Here is a 24,382-nt window from a genome sequence, read left to right on the forward strand (position 1 = left end):
TTTTACCCCTTTCTCGCTAGTATAGTCGCTCCACCAATCAGGAGCCGCCCGGCAACTTGACCCGGAAGTAAACATCTCTGTTTGCGGTTCAGCTCCCGGAAATGTTACTGCGAAACAGCGCACAGCATGTCGGGAGCTGGGAAATTCCCGACACGAGGACGATAGAAGCTTCAGGAACCGATTCCGAATACTGGTGAGAAGTCCCCGAATACTGATACCGGCAGCCGGTGTGTGCGGTAACCTGCTCCTCCCCCCCTGTATATACTGTATACCACTTCTCCCCCACCTATATATACTGTATACTGTTCCGCTCCTCCCACCTGTATATACTGTATGCTGCTCCTCACCCACCTGTATATACTGTATACTGCTCCTCACCCACCTGTATATACTGTATACCACTTCTCCCCCACCTATATATACTGTATACTGTTCCGCTCCTCCCACCTGTATATACTGTATACTGCTCCTCACTCACCTGTATATACTGTATACTGCTCCTCACCCACCTGTATATACTGTATACTGCTCCTCACCCACCTGTATATACTGTATACCGCTCCTCCCCCGCCTGTATATACTGTATACTGCTCCTCCCCTGCCTGTATATACTGTATACTGCTCCTCCCCTGCCTGTATATACTGTATACTGCTCCTCCCCTGCCTGTATATACTGTATACTGCTCCTCCCCTGCCTGTATATACTGTATACTGCTCCTCCCCTGCCTGTATATACTGTATACTGCTCCTCCCCTGCCTGTATATACTGTATACTGCCCCCCCCTGTATATACTGTATACCACTCCTCCCCCCCCTGTATATACTGTATACCACTCCTCCCCCACCTGTATATACTGTATACCACTCCTCCCCCACCTGTATATACTGTATACCGCTCCTCCCCCGCCTGTATATACTGTATACTGCTCCTCCCCTGCCTGTATATACTGTATACTGCTCCTCCCCTGCCTGTATATACTGTATACTGCTCCTCCCCTGCCTGTATATACTGTATACTGCTCCTCCCCTGCCTGTATATACTGTATACTGCTCCTCCCCTGCCTGTATATACTGTATACTGCCCCCCCCTGTATATACTGTATACCACTCCTCCCCCACCTGTATATACTGTATACCACTCCTCCCCCACCTGTATATACTGTATACCGCTCCTCCCCGCCTGTATATACTGTATACTGCTCCTCCTCCACCTGTATATACTGTATACCACTCCTCCCCTGCCTGTATATACTGTATACTGCTCCTCCCCCCTGTATATACTGTATACTGCCCCCCTGTATATACTGTACACTGCTCCTCCCCTGCCTGTATATACTGTACACTGCTCCTTCCCAGCCTGTATATACTGTATACTGCCCCCCTGTATATACTGTATACTGCCCCCCTGTATATACTGTATACTGCTCCTTCCCTGCCTGTATATACTGTACACTGCTCCTTCCCTGCCTGTATATACTGTACACTGCTCCTCCCCCACCTGTATATACTGTATACCACTCCTCCCCGACTGTATATACTGTATACTGCTCCTCCCCGCCTGTATATACTGTATACTGCCCCCTGTATATACTGTATACCACTCCTCCCCCACCTGTATATACTGTATACTGCTCCCCCCGCCTGTATATACTGTATACCGCTCCCCCCCCACCTGTATATACTGTATACCGCTCCTCCCCCGCCTGTATATACTGTATACCGCTCCTCACCCACCTGTATATACTGTATACACTTCTATTATTCTGTCTTCCCTCTGTTCTGTGATGTGTAGTGCTGAGCTTTTCCTTCGGGGGCAGTACTGAGTATGTGGACCTCTGGGTCCTTTATTGTGTGGTGTAACCTCAGTTTTCTTCTCAGTGTTCTGGCCCCTATGGATCCGCCCAGTGATGGAGGGATGGAGCCTCCGCTCAGTCAGGAGACCTTCGAGGATCTCTGGAGACTGTGAGTTTCTCTTCACCCTTAAAGGGATTGTCCAGTTTAAGGAAGGCATGGCTACTGTATGTGTGGAGTTACCACTCTGTGTGCTGCTCACTAATGCACAGTATTGTAGTGTGTATGTCTGTGTGTGTATATATGTATATATATATATATATATATATATATATATATATATATATATATATATATATATATATATATATATATATAATTTATATTATATTATATTTTTACACAGTTGTGCTGAGAGGTTCACATACCCCAGTTCTTAATACCGTGTATTGCTCCTCTAACATCAATGGCAGCTTGAAGTCTTTTGTGGTAGTTGTGGATGAGGTTATTTTCTCAGATGGTAAAGCTGCCCATTCTTCTTGGTAAAAAGCCTCCAGTTCCTGTAAATTCCTGGGCTGTCCAGCATGAACTGCGCGCTTGAGATCTCCCCAGAGTGGCTCAATGATATTGAGGTCAGGAGACTGAGATGGCCACTCCAGAACCTTCACTTTGTTCTGCTGTAGCCAACGACAGGTCGACTTGGCCTTGAGGTTTGGATCGTTGTCATGTTGGAACGTCCAAGTACGTCCCATGCGCAGCTTCCGGGCTGATGAGTGAAAATTTACCTCCAAAAAAAAAAAAAAAAAAAAAGGATCCAGCAACAAACATCCAAAAAGGAATCTGAATGTGTGTTAAAACTTCATATTTATTAGAATTCCCTTAAAATAATGCTGTTAAAATTATAAATCCAGGGGATTACGCGTTTCGAACAAAAATGTTCTTAGTCATAACCATGTCAGACAGGGAACCATCAGGCTTAAAAGGGAGCGGTTCCTCTCCCCACGTCAGTTGGTTCCCATCCTTGAACAGGAAGCCTCAGGAACTGCAATTCCAGAAGCTTGTGTGTGATTTTTTTTATTTAATTATTTCCCCCTTTGAATATACCTACTGGGTGCCGGGTAGGCCAGAAGAGGCTGTCGGTCCCTCTTGGTGAAGTTATCCGGCGGTGCCATCCTGTGGTGTTTGTCCGGGGCTGCGCAAGCGCCTGGCTGGCCGGAAGAGGCGGGTCAGGTGACTTCTGGGGGCGGACCTGCGTCGTCACATGCGGCAGCGTCCCTGATTGGGGCCGCCGTGTCCCGCCCGGGCATGCGCACGTCATGGGGCGGCCTCCATGACGAGTGCTCCGGTCAGGGGACTCGCCTGGACTTCCGGGTTCAAGCTGGGAGGTGGGCTGCAGGGAGCACTTCCTGATAAAAGGCAGGAAGTGGGGATGGAGTGTTGCCAAAGTGCTCCATCCAGCTGCTGCCGTATTTTTGCTCCAGCAACCATTTCAGCAGCCATGAGCGGCACGGAGGCCCCAGTAGAGACGGGGTCCCGGAAGACACACCGCAGTGGCAGTCATTTTTCTCGCGAGACCTCCAGAGGGGATTTGTCCCAGGACAAGGGTCCTTCTCCAGCTCCGGTACCTCTTCAGATCTGATGGGTGAGAAAACTCTGAGAATGTCCTTTTATTCATTGTTTTTTCCCTGCTTTTTTCTTTAGTCCTGTGAAATCATCGGCTAAATGTAGACACCTGCAATGTCGGCTCTGTGAGTGTGAGCTCCCGTCACCGAGGCTAAGAAATTCTGCAGAGCCTGTATAGAAAAGACCATGACAGAGGAGTCGCCAGGTTCTACTTCCAGCCTGCAGTCCCTAATTAGGTCTGAAGTATAAAATACCTTTAAGACTCTTTCTCAGGGGAATCAGTAGTCGTCTTCTTCTAAAGTGCCCCACCAGCCCTTAGAGGATTCAGATAGATCAGAAGTGTGGGTCCTCGGGTTCATCCTCGGCCTCCTCTTCAGATGAAGATTGCAGTAAACGCTACTGTTTTCCAGTGGTGGAAGTGGGTAACCTTACCAAGGCCATCCGTTTTACAATGGGGATTGTAGAAGAGAAGGCGCAGCCTTCTAAGTTGGATTTAATGTTCGGGGGGTTGGGGCAGCAATAACGATGCCGCTTTCCCTTGGATGAAAGAATCCAGGCTCCCAGATAGGAAAGGCGCTCCAACCTCCTTGTAGAAACGCAAATATCCCTTTGAGGAAGCTTCTTGCTCCTCTTGGAATAAAGCTCCGAAATTAGATGTCGCAGTTGCAAAAACTTCAAAAAGATATGCGCTACCCTTTTAAGATATGCGTACGCTGAAGGACCCATTAGACAAAAAGCTGACCAATTCCTCAAAAATACCTGGGAGTCCTCAGCAGAAGGTATTGCGGCCATTTGTACGACCAGATCCCTAATGGTCTGGCTAGATCAGCTTGTTAACCAGTTAAAAAACCGAGTTCCTAGGGGGGATATCTTGGCCTCAGTCCCTGTCATACAGGGGGCTGCAGCGTTTCTGGCGGATGCCGCCGCCGCGGATTCTACCATTATTACAGCAAAATCTGCCGCCTCTTCCAATGCTGCCAGGAGACCTGCAAACAAAGAATAAGTTGAACCTCTCCCCCTGCGAAGGAGAATACTTATTCGGAGCAGCCCTCGATGATATCTTGGAGAAAGCAGGGAATAGAAAGAAAAAATTCCCTGAGTTTTGTTATTCCTCATTCAGGAAGCCCTTTCGGACCAGAAGATACTCGAGGAAATATTCCCTGAAGAAAGACCAATCTAGTTGGTCTGACCAGAGAAGGGGAGGAAGAGGATTCATGTTTAAGGGATCTTCCCGTGATTTTTCCCAGGTGGGGGGGTCGGCTCTCACTTCTTCCCAGCCTGGGTACGGATTTCTTTAAGCAACTGGATTCTAGACCTCATAAAGGCAGGGCTGAAGCTGTGGTTTCCAGATCTTCCACCAACCAGATTTCTCGTTACTCCCCCCAGAGCATCGCAAGACGAGCAGCGGGCGCTGGAGACCGAAATCCAAAGTCTCCTAGACAAGGCGGTTCTAGTTCGGGTTGCGACCCGGGAGGAGGGGAGAGGGTATTAACATAGTTTGTAAAGCCGAATAAAGACTTGAGTCCATCAAGTTCGACCTGTTAGTTCTGTAATTGCTAAAGTTGATCCAGAGGAGGCAAAAACCCCAAATGATTTGGCCAATCTTCACCTGAGGAAAAATTCCCTCCCGACTCTGAAACCAGCAGTCAGAATAAATCCCTGTATCAACCTACTATTTTATTTTATTTTTAAGTATATGCTGAAATCTGCCTGGTATCTAGAAATGCATCCAGTCCCCGCTTGAACTGGTGTAGTGAATCCGACATTACCGTCTCCTCACTCAGTGAATTCCATATTCTCACTGCTCTTACCGTAAAGAACCCCTTCCTATGCTGGTGCTGAAACCTTTTCTCTTCCAGTCTTAGTGAGTGCCCTCTTGTTACCGTAATATCCCTCCTTTTGAACAAATCCCGGGCAAGGTCTCTATACTGTCCCCTAACATATTTGTACACATTTATTATGTCCCCCCTCAACCTTCTCTTTTCCAGGCTGAATAGTCCTAGTTTTGCCAACCTCTCTGGGTATTGCAGTCCCTCCATTCCCTTTAGTAATTTTGTTGCCCTCCTTTGTACCTTTTTCAAGCTCATTTCTATCCTTTCTATATATTGGGGCCCATAACTGAGCACAGTATTCCAAGTGTGGTCTGACCAGTGCTTTGTACAGTGGAAGAACAATGTTCTCATCCTTTGCAGCTATACCTCTTCTGATACATCCCATTACCCTGTTTGCCCTTACAGCAGCCGCCTGACTTTGGGCACTCCAATTTAGTTTGCTATCAATCAAGATGCCCAAGTCCTTCTCCATCTCTGAATTCCCCAATGATTTCCCATTCAGTGAGTACTGGTGACTTCCATTTTTCCTTCCCATATGTATGACCTTACATTTCTCCTCGTTAAACCTCATTTGCCATTTAATGCTCCACCTACCCAGCTTATCCAAATCCCTCTGTAGGTCTGCACTGTCCTCTTTTGTATTAATTGTTTTACATAACTTTGTGTCATCTGCATACATTGATATTTTACTATTTATCCCGTTGACTATGTCGTTAATAAAGATATTAAATAACATTGGGCCTAGTACAGACCCCTGTGGTACCCCACTAGTGACGCTTACCCAATCTGAGTATATTCCATTTATAACCACCCTCTGCCTTCTATCCTTTAGCCAGTTAGCTACCCACTTGCAGACATTTTCCCCCAGCCCCATCATTCTCATTTTGTATACCAACCTATTATGTGGCACGCTATCGAACGCTTTTGAGAAGTCGAGATACACGACATCCACTGGTTCCCCCTGATCTACTCGAGAGCTAACCTCCTCGTAGAAGTCAATCAGGTTTGTTTGGCAGGAGCGATTCCTCATGAATCCATGTTGGTTCGGGGTTAATAGATTATTAGCGTCAAGATGCTCCATGATTGCCTCTTTAATGAAGATTTCAAAAATTTTGCCCACAACGGACGTCAGACTCACCGGCCGATAGTTTCCGGCGTCACTTTTCGCTCCCTTTTTGAATATTGGCTCTACATTCGCCTGTCGCCAATCAAGTGGCACAGACCCAGTCTCAACAGAGTCCTTAAATATAAGATATAACGGTCTGTCTATCACATGACTTAGTTCCCTTAGTACCCGTGGGTGTATGCCATCAGGTCCTGGTGATTTGTTTATTTTAATGTTACTGAGGCGTTTCTGTACCCCAGCTTGGGTTAGATTTGTCATACTTAGTGGAGGATTAAGTTTGTCACTTCTCATTTCTCCTGTTAGTTCTTTTTCCTTTGTGAAAGTTGTCGAAAAAAAATTATTTAATAGATTAGCTTTATCCTCATCTTTCTCTATGATTTTGCCTTCCTCACTTTTTATCGGTCCAATATTATTCGATTTAATCCTTTTACTATTTATATACGTAAAGAACAGTTTGGGATTTGATCTACTTTCCCTAGCAATACGTCTCTGTTTCCTCCTTTGCTATTTTTATTTGTTTTTTGCAGGTTCTCGTTTTTTCCTTGTAACACATTAGTGCCTCCTTACTGTTTTCCTGTTTTAATCTCTTGAATGCCTCTTTTTTGCTATTTAACGCCACTTTTACGTTCTTCTTCAACCATATTGGTTTCCTCTTATTTCGGGCCCTTTTATTCCCATACGGTATATACCTCTCGCACTGAGTATTCAGAATTCTTTTGAAGGTTTCCCATTTACTATTCGTATTCCTTTGATTAAGAACTTTGTCCCAGTCTATAAGTTGAAGGTTTTCTTTCAGCTGATCAAACTTCGCCCTCCTAAAGTTTAATGTTTTTGTTGTTCCCTTATTGATAACCCTACTGAAGGGCATTTTGAAGTCGATAATATTATGGTCACTATTACCTAGGTGCCCCCCTATCTGTACCTCAGTTATTCTATCAGGCCTATTAGTCAATATTAAGTCCAACACGGCCTTCCCTCTCGTTGGTTCCTGCACTAGTTGGGAGAGATAATTATCCTTAATATTTGTCAAGAACCTTTTTCCTTTCTGAGATCTACAGGTTTCTGTTTCCCAGTCAATATCCGGGTAGTTGAAATCCCCCATTACAATCACTTCAATATGTTTTGCTACTTTGTCTATTTGTCCTAATAGCAGATTCTCATTCTCCTCTGTTATATTGGGTGGCTTATAGCAGACCCCCAGTAATATTTTATTATTATTTTTAGTTCCCTCTATCTCTACCCACATGGACTCGACCCCCTCTTCTCCCTCTCCTATATCTTCCCTTAGTCTGGGCTTTAGACGTGACTTTACATATAAGCAGACTCCTCCGCCTTTCCCCTGTTTCCGGTCCCTTCTAAATAAACTATAATCTAATAAATTTACCGCCCAGTCGTAGCTATCGTCTAGCCAAGTCTCTGTTATACCTACGATGTCATACCTCTCCTCCGATATAAGCACCCGCAGCTCATCCGCCTTATTGGTCAGGCTTCTTGCGTTGGTCAGCATGCAAGATAAAACTTTGGGGTTATTTAGCATCCTATTCTTCTCTAACGATCTAACTGTACTATCCCCACCCCCCTCTCCACCCTCATTATATTCACTTCTCCCCTTCCCCCTTGCTTGCCTCACATCCCACCTATTTCCTTGGTTCCCCCCCCCCCCCCGTCTCTAGTTTAAAAACTCCTCCAACCTATTAGCCATCTTCTTCCCCAGCACCACTGCACCCTCCCCATTGAGGTGCAGCCCGTCCCTACGGTAGAGCCTGTAGCCGACCGCGAAGTCGGCCCAGTTCTCCATGAACCCAAACCCTTCTGCCTTGCACCAACTCTTTAGCCACTTATTCACCTCCCTAACTTCCCATTGGCGCTCCTGTGTGGCTCGCGGGATTGGTAGTATTTCTGAGAAAACTACCTTGGAGGTCCTTGCCCTAAGCTTCCTACCTAGGTCCCTGAAATCATTTTTAAGGACCCTCCATCTACCACTCACTTTGTCATTGGTGCCGATGTGGACCATGACCGCTGGGTCTTCGCCAGCCCCACCCAGTAATCCGGTCAACCCGATCCGCGATGTGCCGGACTCTAGCGCCAGGGAGGCAGCACACCGTTCGGCGATCCCGGTCTTTGTGACAGATTGCCCTGTCTGTCCCCCTAATAATAGAGTCACCCACTACCAGGACCTGTCTTGCCTGCCCTACACTTCCCCCCTCCCCCTCATTACTGGAGCATACACTCCCCCGGCGGTCAGAGGATCTGTCGTGCTCCAATAATGCCGGTTCTGAACCAGCCTTCCTATACTTCTTCCCTCTATCCCTCCTAACTGTTATCCAGCTCCCTGCCTGTTCAGCCTGCACTTCCCCTCTATGCTCCACCCCCAGTATTGACCCATTGAGTGTCTGCTCGGTGAGCAGCAAACTCCGTTCCATGTTGTCGATGCTCCTCAGTACCGCTATCTGAGCACTTAGATCCAGAATTTGGGCTTCCAAGTGCACGATATGCTCACATCTCTCGCAGCAGTATGGATCCTCGAGCGGGTGCTCACGGAATGCATACATTGCGCAAGATGTACACTGCACGGCTCCGGCCAACATGGACGTCATTCTAAATATGGGGATACAGTCAGTATGTATATATATATATGTACAAAACACAATTATTTATATATAGGTGTATGGACGGGGATCAATTAGGGATGTGCAAGTGTATCAATTAGATATCTCCCCTCTTCCTGGTAAGGAAACCAGAGGGTTTTTTCAGAACTATCCTAAACCTAAAAGACCTCAACAGCTATCTGGAGGGTCCTACTTTAAAAATGGAGTCAATTGGGTCTGCAATAAAATTGCTCTTTCCAGGCTGCCACATGGCGGTCCTGGGCTTGACAGACACATATTACCATATCCCCATAAGCATCCAATCCCAACAATTCCTCCGGTTCAGGTGGATTCAAAAGTCAGACATTTTGAGTATCGGGCTCTTCCGTTTTGGCATAGCGATCGCCCCTCGAATCTTCACCAAGGTAATCTCGGAGGTATCAGCTCATCTTTGGGAGAAGAAAGTTTTGATTGTGCCATATCTGGACTATCTTTTAATAGTTGGAAGATCGGCTCAGCATTGCTCAGAACAGATTCAACAAGTCCTCGAAATGCTGCGGAATCTGTGATGGCTTATCAACATGGGCAACTCAAGATGAACTCCATCGACGTCTCAGGTCTTTCTAGGTCTTACACTAGACTCGATCACTCGAGTGTCACCTTCCACCAGACAAAGTGGGGAGAATTCAGACCTTCGTATTAAGCCATAGACTCTCTGACTATGACTGAGGCGGGCCATGTCACTCCGAGGGTCTCTCACGGCATGCATACCAGGAGTCTGTTGGGCCCAGGTCCGTACCAGGACTGTACAGTGGGGCATTCTAGAGAACCAGGAATTCCTACGACAAAATCTGGAGAGCAAACGGACTGGCTGCGCTGGAGTCTCTCCACTGGTGGTTGGACGGTGTAATACTGTCCACTGAAGTCTCCTGGGGGTCCTCAACTACAAGGATAGTCACAACCAATGCCAGTCCTTCGGGATGGGGGGCCCACTTAGATCGGCACATACTTCAGGGGAGTTGGTCGGGTCCAGTTCCTCCTATGTGAAGTAGTTGGTAGCTGTGGAGAAAGCTATAGAGGGGTTTCTGCCGGCATTACAGGGTCAACACGTCAAAATTCTGTCCAACAACCAAGTATCGGTAGTATATATAAATCACCATGGAGGTACTGTGTCCAGGACACTAATGAGGGTAACAGAGGGTATATTTCTCCCCTAACCCTAGACTCTCTCCGCAGTACATAGAAGAGGGGAAGACGACAGCAAAGCGGATTTCCTCAGCTGAGTACACCTTCACCAGGGCGAATGGCTCTTGAATCAGGCAGTGTTCCACCAAATTACGCTCATGTGGGGAGTCCTCTCCATAGATCTCTTTGCAACCAGATCCAACCGGAAGGTGGATCACTTTTGCTCCCTGAATCCCGGAGATCATCCTCTTGCTGTATATTCCCTTCTGATCAACTGGAGATTCAGCCTGGGTTATGCCTTTCCCCCTCTAATTCTGATACCGACAGTTCTTCGCGAAATTCGAGAAGACAGGGCTCGGGTAATATTGATAGCCCCATTTTGGCAAAGAAGACGGTGTTTTTTCTTTTGGCTCCAGCAGATGTCAGTCTCCGATCCCTGGGTTCTCCCGGATCTTCCAGATCTCCTCTCCCAGGGACCAGTCCATCACCCGCAGGCGGATTGCATCTGACTGCCTGGAGTTTGAGAGGGGTTTCTCTGCTGAGGAGTAGGGGGTTTCTCTGCTGAGGAGTAGGGGGTTTCTCTGCTGAGGAGTAGGAGGTTTCTCTGCTGAGGTATCGTCTACTCTCCTTAAATCCAGAAAGCCTGTAACTTCCTGGATTTATCACAGGACTTGGAAAAAATTCCTGTCAGTATCTGGGGCTGATCCGAAGGGGGAGGTCCCGGTTAATTTAGTTTTGGAGTTTCTACAGAAGGGGGTGCAGATGGGACCCTCAGTTAGTACCCTCAAAGTCCAGATATCGACCCTTGGAGCTCTTTGGAACTTTAACCTAGCAGGGGACCCTTGGGTTCCGCGGTTCATAAAGGCATACGCCAGATCCAAACCTGTTCAAGCAATCAGCTCAGCCCCTTGGGATATTAACCTAGTACACTCGGCCTTAACAAGTCCTTTCCCTTTAAAACGGTCCTCTTGGTCGCCTTGACCTCCGCTCGGCGGATAGGAGACATTCAGACCCTCCTTTTTACCCTGTTTCGGGATGATGGGGTAATCTTAAATCCCGACCCAGCATACCTCCCCAAAGTAGTCTCTACGTTTCACCGATCACAAGAAGTTGTCCTACTAGCGATAAAGAGCAAAGATTACATTCCTTCGATGTCAAACGCTGTTTAGAGAGGAGGTACCTGGAATACACTAGATCCTGGAGGAAGGATGGGTCCCTTTTTTGTCTGCTTTCAGGGGCTGATGAAGGGATATAAGGCCTCTAAAGCCACGCTGGCCCGGTGGCTCAGGGAGGCTATTAGTATGGCCCGGTGGCTCAGGGAGGCTCTCGGTGTGGCCCGGTGGCTCAGGGAGGCTCTCGGTGTGGCTCAGGGAGGCTCTCGGTGTGGCCCGGTGGCTCAGGGAGGCTCTCGGTGTGGCCCGGTGGCTCAGGGAGGCTCTCGGTGTGGCTCAGGGAGGCTCTCTGTGTGGCCCGGTGGCTCAGGGAGGCTCTCGGTGTGGCCCGGTGGCTCAGGGAGGCTCTCGGTGTGGCTCAGGGAGGCTCTCGGTGTGGCTCTCGGTATGGCCCGGTGGCTCAGGGAGGCTGTCGGTGTGGCTCAGGGAGGCTGTCGGTGTGGCTCAGGGAGGCTGTCGGTGTGGCCCAGGGAGGCTGTCGGTGTGGCCCAGGGAGGCTGTCGGTGTGGCCCAGGGAGGCTGTCGGTGTGGCCCGGTGGCTCAGGGAGGCTGTCGGTATGAGCCACGCTGGCCCGGTGGATCGGGGTGGCTGTCGGCATGAGCCACGCTGGCCCGGTGGCTCGGGGAGGCTGTCGGCATGAGCCACGTTGGCCCGGTGGCTCGGGGAGGCTGTCGGCATGAGCCACGGTGGCTCGGGGAGGCTGTCGGCATGAGCCACGGTGGCTCGGGGAGGCTGTCGGCATGAGCCACGGTGGCTCGGGGAGGCTGTCGGCATGAGCCACGGTGGCTCGGGGAGGCTGTCGGCATGAGCCACGGTGGCTCGGGGAGGCTGTCGGCATGAGCCACGGTGGCTCGGGGAGGCTGTCGGCATGAGCCACGGTGGCTCGGGGAGGCTGTCGGCATGAGCCACGGTGGCTCGGGGAGGCTGTCGGCATGAGCCACGGTGGCCCGGTGGCTCGGGGAGGCTATTAGTATGGCCTATTCTACAAGCGGCAGAGAGGTGGAGGAGAATCTGAGCTCCTTCCACGAGGGCCGCTGCTTCTACCTGGGCAGGAAGGTCAGGTGTGTTTATCCACCAGATTTGTAGAGCGGCAGCGTGGTCTTCGGCTACTACTTTCTAAGCGCTATAGATTGGATCTTTCTGTTGCTGATATCCCCTTCGGGAGTCTGGTTCTGCAGGCGGTGGTCCCTCCCTAATTCTACGCTTCTCTGTAATTCTCTGGTTGGGTGCTGTCATGGACGACCCATAAACCCGTCATTACTTACCGGTAATGTGTTTTTTCGGAGTTCACCCTCAGATTCCCTCCCATTGTTGAGGGTTCACCCCTTTATTTTCTGCTTCTCCTCCTGGTGTTTTACACGGCTGCTCGGGGTTGTGGTGATTGAGCGATATCCGGAGATCCAGTTTTTCAGTATCTGTAACCATCTGACGTGGGGAGAGGAACTGCCCCCTTTTAAGCCTTATGGTTCCCTGTCCTTGGAGGGCGGATCTCTCTCTCTTTGGGTGCTGTCATCGACTCCGAAAAAACCCATTACCAGTAAGTAATTAGGTGTTTCTTCCAGCGCCTCCTTATTGTGCGTCTTGAAACAGCCACACGCTAGTTTTCAGACAGTCCTGAATTTCAGCTGATGTGATTTGTGGGTTTTTCTTTGCATCCCGAACAATTTTCTTGGCAGTTGTGGCCGAAATTTTTGTTGGTCTACCTGACCGTGGTTTGGTTTTTCCAGAGCGCCTGATTTTCCATTTGTTAATCACAGTTTGAACACTGCTGACTGGCACTATCAATTCCTTGGATATCTTTTTGTATCCCTTTCCTGTGTTATACAGTTCAACTACCTTTTCCCGTAGATCCGTTGACAATTCTTTTGCTTCCCCCATGACTCACAATCCAGAAACGTCAGCGGCTGAATGAAAGATGCAAAAGTCTGTCTGGATCCCAGAAACTCACTCAGCTTTTATGCACACACACTGATTACAAGCAAACAGGTCACAGGTGAGGATGTTGCCTTTAGTAGCCATTCAAACCCATTTCTGTCAAATTCTGAGCATGTTATCAGGCTAAAATCACCAGGGTATGTGACCTTATGATCAGGGTCCTTTGGATGGTTTTGGTTGTCATTAAGATTTAAAAAGAGAAAACACAATAAATGGCTTCACCCAACAATAACCATGAGTTTTTTGTTATCATTCATATTATCTGAAACAAGGCCAGGAAAGGAAAACTTCTGCCGGGGTGTGTAAACTTTTGAGCACAACTGTGTATAGATAGGTGGATAAGGTATATGTGGCGGGGTGGCGGGCCGGCGGTGTTGCCTGTGTCCTCTGTCATGTTCTCTGTTTTTCAGGCTGCCCGACGCGGAGCTCCCGGGGGTGCCGTACAGCGGGGAGTACATGGTGAGTGCCCCGTGTGTTTGGGGCTGCGCCTCCTTGGGTTCCTCCCTTGTATGTGGGGCGTGGGTGTCACCGTGGGGGCGGGCGGTGGGGCGTGGGCGTTGCCCGCCTTGCGGCTGCTTTGGTCCGGCTCGGTCTCATCAGTTCTCTCTTCCAGGACTTGGGGTTCCCGCTGCCGCCCATCATGTCGGCGGCCTTACAGGAGGGCGGGGTGAGCAGCACCTTCGCCCCCGTCTCCAGCTCGGCCGTCCCCTCCACTGAAGACTACGCCGGGCAGCACGGCCTGCAGCTGGAGTTCCAGCAGAACGGCACGGCCAAGTCTGTTACCTGCACGGTGAGTGTGCGGGGGGACGTGTAATGGGGACATGCCTGGGCTAGTAGTGATGCTGCTGCACCAGACCCCTCCCACACGCAGACCCTCGCTCTCACCGACCCCTCACTCCCTCCCCTGTCCTTCCAGTTCTCGCCAGACCTGAACAAGCTCTTCTGCCAGTCGGCCAAGACCTGTCCGGTGCTGGTCCGTACGCAGAGTGCGCCCCCTGCTGGCTCTGTGCTCCGCGCTGTGGCCGTCTACAAGAAGTCAGAACATGTGGCCGAGGTGGTGAGACGCTGCCCGCACCACGAGAGGAGCGTGGAGGCCGGAGACGGTGAGTGCGGGGGTCCTCCGAGCAGTGGCTACGCTTCCTGTGTGCGGGGGTCTTCATGCTGTAGTATGGGTGTGTGGTGGGTACGCTGCCTGTGTGCGGGGGTCTTCATGCTGTAGTATGGGTGTGTGGTGGGTACTCTGCCTGTGTGCGGGGGTCTTCATGCTGTAGTATGGGTGTGTGGTGGGTACACTGCCTGTGTGCGGGGGTCTTCATGCTGTAGTATGGGTGTGTGGTGGGTACTCTGCCTGTGTGCAGGGGTCTTCATGCTGTAGTATGGGTGTGTGGTGGGTACGCTGCCTGTGTGCGGGGGTCTTCATGCTGTAGTATGGGTGTGTGTGGTGGGTATTCTGCCTGTGTGCGGGGGTCTTCATGCTGTAGTATGGGTGTGGTGGGTACGCTGACTGTGTGCGGGGGTCTTCATGCTGTAGTATGGGTGTGGTGGGTACGCTGACTGTGTGCGGGGGTCTTCATGCTGTGGTATGGGTCGTGTGGTGGGTACTCTGCCTGTGTGCGGGGGTCTTCATGCTGTAGTATGGGTGTGGTGGGTACGCTGCCTGTGGTGCGGGGGTCTCCATGCTGTGGTATGGGTGTGTGGTGGGTACGCTGCCTGTGTGCGGGGGTCTTCATGCTGTAGTATGGGTGTGGTGGGTACGCTGACTGTGTGCGGGGGTCTTCATGCTGTAGTATGGGTGTGTGGTGGGTACTCTGCCTGTGTGCGGGGGTCTTCATGCTATAGTATGGGTGTGTGGTGGGTACACTGCCTGTGTGCGGGGGTCTTCATGCTGTAGTATGGGTGTGTGGTGGGTACTCTGCCTGTGTGCGGGGGTCTTCATGCTATAGTATGGGTGTGTGGTGGGTACTCTGCCTGTGTGCGGGGGTCTTCATGCTGTGGTATGGGTGTGTGGTGGGTACGCTGCCTGTGTGCGGGGGTCTTCATGCTATAGTATGGGTGTGTGTTGGGTACGCTGCCGGTGTGCGGGGGTCTTCATGCTGTAGTATGGGTGTGTGGTGGGTACTCTGCCTGTGTGCGGGGGTCTTCATGCTGTAGTATGGGTGTGTGGTGGGTACTCTGCCTGTGTGCGGGGGTCTTCATGCTATAGTATGGGTGTGTGGTGGGTACACTGCCTGTGTGCGGGGGTCTTCATGCTGTAGTATGGGTGTGTGGTGGGTACTCTGCCTGTGTGCGGGGGTCTTCATGCTATAGTATGGGTGTGTGGTGGGTACTCTGCCTGTGTGCGGGGGTCTTCATGCTGTGGTATGGGTGTGTGGTGGGTACGCTGCCTGTGTGCGGGGGTCTTCATGCTATAGTATGGGTGTGTGTTGGGTACGCTGCCGGTGTGCGGGGGTCTTCATGCTGTAGTATGGGTGTGTGGTGGGTACTCTGCCTGTGTGCGGGGGTCTTCATGCTGTAGTATGGGTGTGTGGTGGGTACGCTGCCTGTGTGCGGGGGTCTTCATGCTGTAGTATGGGTGTGTGGTGGGTACGCTGCCGGTGTGCGGGGGTCTTCATGCTGTGGTATGGGTGTGTGGTGGGTACGCTGCCGGTGTGCGGGGGTCTTCATGCTGTGGTATGGGTGTGTGGTGGGTACGCTGCCGGTGTGCGGGGGTCTTCATGCTGTGGTATGGGTGTGTGGTGGGTACGCTGCCGGTGTGCGGGGGTCTTCATGCTGTGGTATGGGTGTGTGGTGGGTACACTGCCTGTGTGCGGGGGTCTTCATGCTGTAGTATGGGTGTGTGTGGTGGGTATTCTGCCTGTGTGCAGGGGTCTTCATGCTGTGGTATGGGTGTGCGGTGGTTGCAATGCCTGTGTGTGGGGGTCTTCATGCTGTGGTATGGGTGTGCACGGTGGGTACGCTTCCCTTATGTAGGGGTCTTCATGCTGTGGTATGGGTGTGTGGTGGGTACAATGCCTGTGTGTGGGGGTCTTCATGCTGTGGTACGGGTGTGCGCGGTGGGTACGCTTCCCTTATGCAGGGGTCTTCATGCTGTGGTATGGGTGTGTGGTGGGTACAATGCCTGTGTATGGGGGTCTTCATGCTGTGGTATGGGTGTGTGCGGTGGGTACGCTTACCGTATGCAGGGGTCTTCATGCTGTGGTATGGCTGTGTGCGGGGGTCTTCATGCTGTGGTATGGGTGTGTGCGGTGAGTACGCTTCCCGTCTGCAGGGCTCTTCATGCTGTGGTATGGCTGTGTGCGGTGGGGTCTTGGTGTGTGTGGTGGGTATTCTGCCTGTGTGCAGGGGTCTTCATGCTGTGGTATGGGTGTGCGGTGGTTGCAATGCCTGTGTGTGGGGGTCTTCATGCTGTGGTATGGGTGTGCGTGGTGGGTACGCTTCCCTTATGCAGGGGTCTTCATGCTGTGGTATGGGTGTGTGGTGGGTACAATGCCTGTGTATGGGGGTCTTCATGCTGTGGTATGGGTGTGTGCGGTGGGTACGCTTCCCGTCTGCAGGGCTCTTCATGCTGTGGTATGGCTGTGTGCGGTGGGGTCTTCATGCTGTGGTATGGCTGTGTGCGGTGGGTACGCTTCCCATATGCAGGGGTCTTCATGCTGTGGTATGGGTGTGCGGTGGGTACTCTGCCTGTGTGCGGGGGTCTTCATGCTGTGGTATGGGTGTGTGGTGGCTACGCTTCCCGTGTGCGGGGTCTTCATGCTGTAGTATGGGTGTGGTGGGTACACTGTCTGTGTGCGGGGTCTTCATGCTGTGGTATGGGTGTGTGGTGGGTACGCTGCCTGTGTGCGGGGGTCTCCATGCTGTGGTATGAGTGTGTGCGGTGGGTACTCTGCCTGTGTGCGGGGGTCTTCATGCTGTGGTATGGGTGTGTGGTGGCTACGCTTCCCGTGTGCGGGGTCTTCATGCTGTGGTATGGGTGTGCGGTGGGTACACTGCCTGTGTGCGGGGTCTTCATGCTGTGGTATGGGTGTGTGGTGGCTACGCTGCCTGTGTGCGGGGGTCTTCATGCTGTAGTATGGGTGTGTGGTGGGTACGCTGCCTGTGTGCGGGGGTCTCCATGCTGTGGTATGGGTGTGTGCGGTGGGTACTCTGCCTGTGTGCGGGGGTCTCCATGCTGTGGTATGGGTGTGTGCGGTGGGTACTCTGCCTGTGTGCGGGGGTCTCCATGCTGTAGTATGGGTGTGTGGTGGGTACGCTGCCTGTGTGCGGGGGTCTCCATGCTGTGGTATGGGTGTGTGTGGTGGGTACGCTGCCTGTGTGCGGGGGTCTTCATGCTGTGTTATGGGTGTGTGGTGGGTACGCTGCCTGTGTGCGGGGGTCTTCATGCTGTGTTATGGGTGTGTGGTGGGTACACCGCCTGTGTGCGGGGTCTTCATGCTGTGTTATGGGTGTGTGGTGGGTACGCTGCCTGTGTATGGGGGTCTTCATGCTGTAGTATGGGTGTGTGGTGGGTACGCTGCCTGTGTGTGGGGGTCTTCATGCTGTGGTATGGATGTGTGGTGGGTACAATGCCTGTGTATGGGGGTCTTCATGCTGTGGTATGGGTGTGTGCGGTGGGTACGCTTCCCGTCTGCAGGGCTCTTCATGCTGTGGTATGGCTGTGTGCGGTGGGGTCTTCATGCTGTGGTATGGCTGTGTGCGGTGGGTACGCTTCCCGTATGCAGGGGTCTTCATGCTGTGGTATGGGTGTGCGGTGGGTACTCTGCCTGTGTGCGGGGGTCTTCATGCTGTGGTATGGGTGTGCGGTGGGTACTCTGCCTGTGTGCGGGGGTCTCCATGCTGTGGTATGAGTGTGTGCGGTGGGTACTCTGCCTGTGTGCGGGGGTCTTCATGGACTATGAGGAGCAGTGTTAATGGATAATTACCTTCCCCCCCCCCCAGATTCGGCCCCCCGGAGTCACCTGATCCGTGTGGAGGGCAATGTTCAGGCTTATTACGCGGAGGACTCCAATGGTCGTCACAATGTCTGTGTGCCGTACGAGGAGCCGCAGGTGGGGACTGGTGACCTCTTCTCCGCAGGTCCATGGACCTGATGCCCCTCACTGACCTGCCGTTCCCTGTCCACAGGTGGGCTCCGAGTGCACCGTCCTCCTCCTGAACTACATGTGTAACAGCTCCTGCATGGGGGGGATGAACCGTCGACCCATCATGACCATCATCACACTGGAGACCAAGCAGTAAGCAGCCGGTGCTGTCCCCGTCCCCCCGTCCTGTCCCCGTCTCCCCCCTTCTGGGCCCTGGCCCTGTGTTGGCAACGCCCCGATTCTCCTGATTTTCCTTTTTTTGGGGGGGGGGTCGATCATCACCAGCTGTACTCCCCCGCCCTTCTTTGAAGCCCCCTCACCTCCTAATAATTTGTTTCTTAGGGGCTTACTCCTGGGACGTCGATGCTTTGAGGTTCGAATCTGTGCTTGTCCTGGACGGGATCGCAGGACTGAAGAGGAAAACTTCCAGAAGAAGAAGGAGCTGAAAGCCAGCGGCAAACGAGGTAGAAGTTACCACAAGGAACGTCCAAGGACACGGTGCAGGCTGGGCTGGGGGGCAGTGATCCCTTACATATTCTGGACATGGTGCAGGCTGGGCTGGGGGGCAGTGATCCCTTACATATTCTGGACATGGTGCAGGCTGGGCTGGGGGGCAGTGGTATGTTACATATTCTGGACATGGTGCAGGCTGGGCTGGGGGGCAGTGGTATCTTACATATTCTGGACATGGTGCAGGCTGGGCTGGGGGGCAGTGATCCCTTACATATTCTGGACATGGTGCAGGCTGGGCTGGGGGGCAGTGATCCCTTACATATTCTGGACATGGTGCAGGCTGGGCTGGGGGGCAGTGATACCTTACATATTCTGGACATGGTGCAGGCTGGGCTGGGGGGCAGTGATCCCTTACATATTCTGGACATGGTGCAGGCTGGGCTGGGGGGCAGTGATCCCTTACATATTCTGGACATGGTGCAGGCTGGGCTGGGGGGCAGTGATCCCTTACATATTCTGGACATGGTGCAGGCTGGGCTGGGGGGCAGTGATCCCTTACATATTCTGGACATGGTGCAGGCTGGGCTGGGGGGCAGTGGTATCTTACATATTCTGGACATGGTGCAGGCTGGGCTGGGGGGCAGTGGTATCTTACATATTCTGGACATGGTGCAGGCTGGGCTGGGGGGCAGTGATCCCTTACATATTCTGGACATGGTGCAGGCTGGGCTGGGGGGCTGTGATCCCTTACATATTCTGGACATGGTGCAGGCTGGGCTGGGGGGCAGTGGTATCTTACATATTCTGGACATGGTGCAGGCTGGGCTGGGGGGCAGTGATCCCTTACATATTCTGGACATGGTGCAGGCTGGGCTGGGGGGCAGTGATCCCTTACATATTCTGGACATGGTGCAGGCTGGGCTGGGGGGCAGTGGTATCTTACATATTCTGGACATGGTGCAGGCTGGGCTGGGGGGCAGTGGTATCTTACATATTCTGGACATGGTGCAGGCTGGGCTGGGGGGCAGTGATCCCTTACATATTCTGGACATGGTGCAGGCTGGGCTGGGGGGCAGTGGTATCTTACATATTCTGGACATGGTGCAGGCTGGGCTGGGGGGCAGTGATCCCTTACATATTCTGGACATGGTGCAGGCTGGGCTGGGGGGCAGCGATCCCTTACATATTCTGGACATGGTGCAGGCTGGGCTGGGGGGCAGTGATCCCTTACATATTCTGGACATGGTGCAGGCTGGGCTGGGGGGCAGTGGTATCTTACATATTCTGGACATGGTGCAGGCTGGGCTGGGGGGCAGTGGTATCTTACATATTCTGGACATGGTGCAGGCTGGGCTGGGGGGCAGTGGTATCTTACATATTCTGGACATGGTGCGGGCTGGGCTGGGGGGCAGTGGTATCTTACATATTCTGGACATGGTGCGGGCTGGGCTGGGGGGCAGTGGTATCTTACATATTCTGGACATGGTGCAGGCTGGGCTGGGGGGCAGTGATCCCTTACATATTCTGGACATGGTGCAGGCTGGGCTGGGGGGCAGTGATCCCTTACATATTCTGGACATGGTGCAGGCTGGGCTGGGGGGCAGTGATCCCTTACATATTCTGGACATGGTGCAGGCTGGGCTGGGGGGCAGTGATCCCTTACATATTCTGGACATGGTGCAGGCTGGGCTGGGGGGCAGTGATCCCTTACATATTCTGGACACGGTGCAGGCTGGGCTGGGGGGCAGTGGTATCTTACATATTCTGGACATGGTGCAGGCTGGGCTGGGGGGCAGTGATCCCTTACATATTCTGGACTTGGTGCAGGCTGGGCTGGGGGGCAGTGGTATCTTACATATTCTGGACATGGTGCAGGCTGGGCTGGGGGGCAGTGGTATCTTACATATTCTGGACATGGTGCAGGCTGGGCTGGGGGGCAGTGATCCCTTACATATTCTGGACATGGTGCAGGCTGGGCTGGGGGGCAGTGATCCCTTACATATTCTGGACATGGTGCAGGCTGGGCTGGGGGGCAGTGGTATCTTACATATTCTGGACATGGTGCAGGCTGGGCTGGGGGGCAGTGATCCCTTACATATTCTGGACATGGTGCAGGCTGGGCTGGGGGGCAGTGATCCCTTACATATTCTGGACATGGTGCAGGCTGGGCTGGGGGGCAGTGGTATCTTACATATTCTGGACATGGTGCGGGCTGGGCTGGGGGGCAGTGATCCCTTACATATTCTGGACATGGTGCAGGCTGGGCTGGGGGGCAGTGGTATCTTACATATTCTGGACATGGTGCGGGCTGGGCTGGGGGGCTGTGATCCCTTACATGTTCTGGACATGGTGCAGGCTGGGCTGGGGGGCAGCGATCGCTTACATATTCTGGACATGGTGCAGGCTGGGCTGGGGGGCAGTGATACCTTACATATTCTGGACATGGTGCAGGCTGGGCTGGGGGGCAGTGATCCCTTACATATTCTGGACATGGTGCAGGCTGGGCTGGGGGGCAGTGATCCCTTACATATTCTGGACATGGTGCAGGCTGGGCTGGGGGGCAGTGGTATCTTACATATTCTGGACATGGTGCAGGCTGGGCTGGGGGGCAGTGATCCCTTACATATTCTGGACATGGTGCAGGCTGGGCTGGGGGGCAGTGATCCCTTACATATTCTGGACATGGTGCAGGCTTGGCTGGGGGACAGTGGTATCTTACATATTCTGGACATGGTGCAGGCTGGGCTGGGGGACAGTGGTATCTTACATATTCTGGACATGGTGCAGGCTGGGCTGGGGGGCAGTGATCCCTTATATATTCTGGACATGGTGCAGGCTGGGCTGGGGGGCAGTGATCCCTTACATATTCTGGACATGGTGCAGGCTGGGCTGGGGGGCAGTGATCCCTTACATATTCTGGACATGGTGCAGGCTGGGCTGGGGGGCAGCGATCCATTACATATTCTGGACATGGTGCAGGCTGGGCTGGGGGGCAGTGATCCCTTACATGTTCTGGACATGGTGCAGGCTGGGCTGGGGGGCAGTGATCCCTTACATATTCTGGACATGGTGCAGGCTGGGCTGGGGGGCAGTGGTATCTTACATATTCTGGACATGGTGCAGGCTGGGCTGGGGGGCAGTGGTATCTTACATATTCTGGACATGGTGCAGGCTGGGCTGGGGGGCAGTGATCCCTTACATATTCTGGACATGGTGCAGGCTGGGCTGGGGGGCAGTGGTATCTTACATATTCTGGACATGGTGCAGGCTGGGCTGGGGGGCAGTGGTATCTTACATATTCTGGACATGGTGCGGGCTGGGCTGGGGGGCAGTGGTATCTTACATATTCTGGACATGGTGCGGGCTGGGCTGGGGGGCAGTGGTATCTTACATATTCTGGACATGGTGCAGGCTGGGCTGGGGGGCAGTGATCCCTTACATATTCTGGACATGGTGCAGGCTGGGCTGGGGGGCAGTGATCCCTTACATATTCTGGACATGGTGCAGGCTGGGCTGGGGGGCAGTGATCCCTTACATATTCTGGACATGGTGCAGGCTGGGCTGGGGGGCAGTGATCCCTTACATATTCTGGACATGGTGCAGGCTGGGCTGGGGGGCAGTGATCCCTTACATATTCTGGACATGGTGCAGGCTGGGCTGGGGGGCAGTGGTATCTTACATATTCTGGACATGGTGCGGGCTGGGCTGGGGGGCAGTGATCCCTTACATATTCTGGACATGGTGCAGGCTGGGCTGGGGGGCAGTGGTATCTTACATATTCTGGACATGGTGCAGGCTGGGCTGGGGGGCAGTTGTATCTTACATATTCTGGACATGGTGCAGGCTGGGCTGGGGGGCAGTGATCCCTTACATATTCTGGACATGGTGCAGGCTGGGCTGGGGGGCAGTGATCCCTTACATATTCTGGACTTGGTGCAGGCTGGGCTGGGGGGCAGTGGTATCTTACATATTCTGGACATGGTGCAGGCTGGGCTGGGGGGCAGTGGTATCTTACATATTCTGGACATGGTGCAGGCTGGGCTGGGGGGCAGTGATCCCTTACATATTCTGGACATGGTGCAGGCTGGGCTGGGGGGCAGTGATCCCTTACATATTCTGGACATGGTGCAGGCTGGGCTGGGGGGCAGTGGTATCTTACATATTCTGGACATGGTGCAGGCTGGGCTGGGGGGCAGTGATCCCTTACATATTCTGGACATGGTGCAGGCTGGGCTGGGGGGCAGTGATCCCTTACATATTCTGGACATGGTGCAGGCTGGGCTGGGGGGCAGTGGTATCTTACATATTCTGGACATGGTGCGGGCTGGGCTGGGGGGCAGTGATCCCTTACATATTCTGGACATGGTGCAGGCTGGGCTGGGGGGCAGTGGTATCTTACATATTCTGGACATGGTGCGGGCTGGGCTGGGGGGCTGTGATCCCTTACATGTTCTGGACATGGTGCAGGCTGGGCTGGGGGGCAGCGATCGCTTACATATTCTGGACATGGTGCAGGCTGGGCTGGGGGGCAGTGATACCTTACATATTCTGGACATGGTGCAGGCTGGGCTGGGGGGCAGTGATCCCTTACATATTCTGGACATGGTGCAGGCTGGGCTGGGGGGCAGTGATCCCTTACATATTCTGGACATGGTGCAGGCTGGGCTGGGGGGCAGTGGTATCTTACATATTCTGGACATGGTGCAGGCTGGGCTGGGGGGCAGTGATCCCTTACATATTCTGGACATGGTGCAGGCTGGGCTGGGGGGCAGTGATCCCTTACATATTCTGGACATGGTGCAGGCTTGGCTGGGGGACAGTGGTATCTTACATATTCTGGACATGGTGCAGGCTGGGCTGGGGGGCAGTGGTATCTTACATATTCTGGACATGGTGCAGGCTGGGCTGGGGGGCAGTGGTATCTTACATATTCTGGACATGGTGCAGGCTGGGCTGGGGGGCAGTGATCCCTTATATATTCTGGACATGGTGCAGGCTGGGCTGGGGGGCAGTGATCCCTTACATATTCTGGACATGGTGCAGGCTGGGCTGGGGGGCAGTGATCCCTTACATATTCTGGACATGGTGCAGGCTGGGCTGGGGGGCAGTGATCCCTTACATATTCTGGACATGGTGCAGGCTTGGCTGGGGGACAGTGGTATCTTACATATTCTGGACATGGTGCAGGCTGGGCTGGGGGACAGTGGTATCTTACATATTCTGGACATGGTGCAGGCTGGGCTGGGGGGCAGTGATCCCTTATATATTCTGGACATGGTGCAGGCTGGGCTGGGGGGCAGTGGTATCTTACATATTCTGGACATGGTGCAGGCTGGGCTGGGGGGCAGTGGTATCTTACATATTCTGGACATGGTGCAGGCTGGGCTGGGGGGCAGTGATCCCTTACATATTCTGCACATGGTGCGGGCTGGGCTGGGGGGCAGTGATCCCTTACATATTCTGGACATGGTGCAGGCTGGGCTGGGGGGCAGTGATCCCTTACATATTCTGGACATGGTGCAGGCTGGGCTGGGGGGCAGTGATCCCTTACATATTCTGGACATGGTGCAGGCTGGGCTGGGGGGCAGCGATCCA

At 53.0% G+C, this 24,382-nt stretch overlaps 1 protein-coding gene across 2 annotated transcripts in view; it reads left to right on the plus strand.

Moving 5' to 3' along the window:
* The first annotated feature begins 39 nt into the window (after positions 1-39).
* Positions 40-24,382, plus strand: part of TP53 (tumor protein p53) — a 69,038-nt gene continuing 44,695 nt past the window's right edge. Inside the window, exons 1-8 of one of the 2 annotated variants that reach the window (XM_073654647.1) lie at positions 40-193; positions 1,879-1,962; positions 13,664-13,712; positions 13,867-14,043; positions 14,170-14,356; positions 18,192-18,301; positions 18,378-18,487; positions 18,677-18,798. In XM_073654647.1, coding sequence (XP_073510748.1) covers positions 102-193; positions 1,879-1,962; positions 13,664-13,712; positions 13,867-14,043; positions 14,170-14,356; positions 18,192-18,301; positions 18,378-18,487; positions 18,677-18,798 — 931 coding nt within the window. In that variant the 5' untranslated portion in view covers positions 40-101. Of the gene's footprint in view, positions 228-1,878; positions 1,963-13,663; positions 13,713-13,866; positions 14,044-14,169; positions 14,357-18,191; positions 18,302-18,377; positions 18,488-18,676; positions 18,799-24,382 lie in introns of both variants that reach the window. The other variant, XM_073654648.1, reaches the window with a different exon arrangement.

This window comes from Phyllobates terribilis, unplaced genomic scaffold (genome assembly GCF_046119375.1).
Source record: "Phyllobates terribilis strain yellow unplaced genomic scaffold, ASM4611937v1 Scaffold_11__3_contigs__length_659146591, whole genome shotgun sequence".
NCBI lineage: Eukaryota > Metazoa > Chordata > Amphibia > Anura > Dendrobatidae > Phyllobates > Phyllobates terribilis.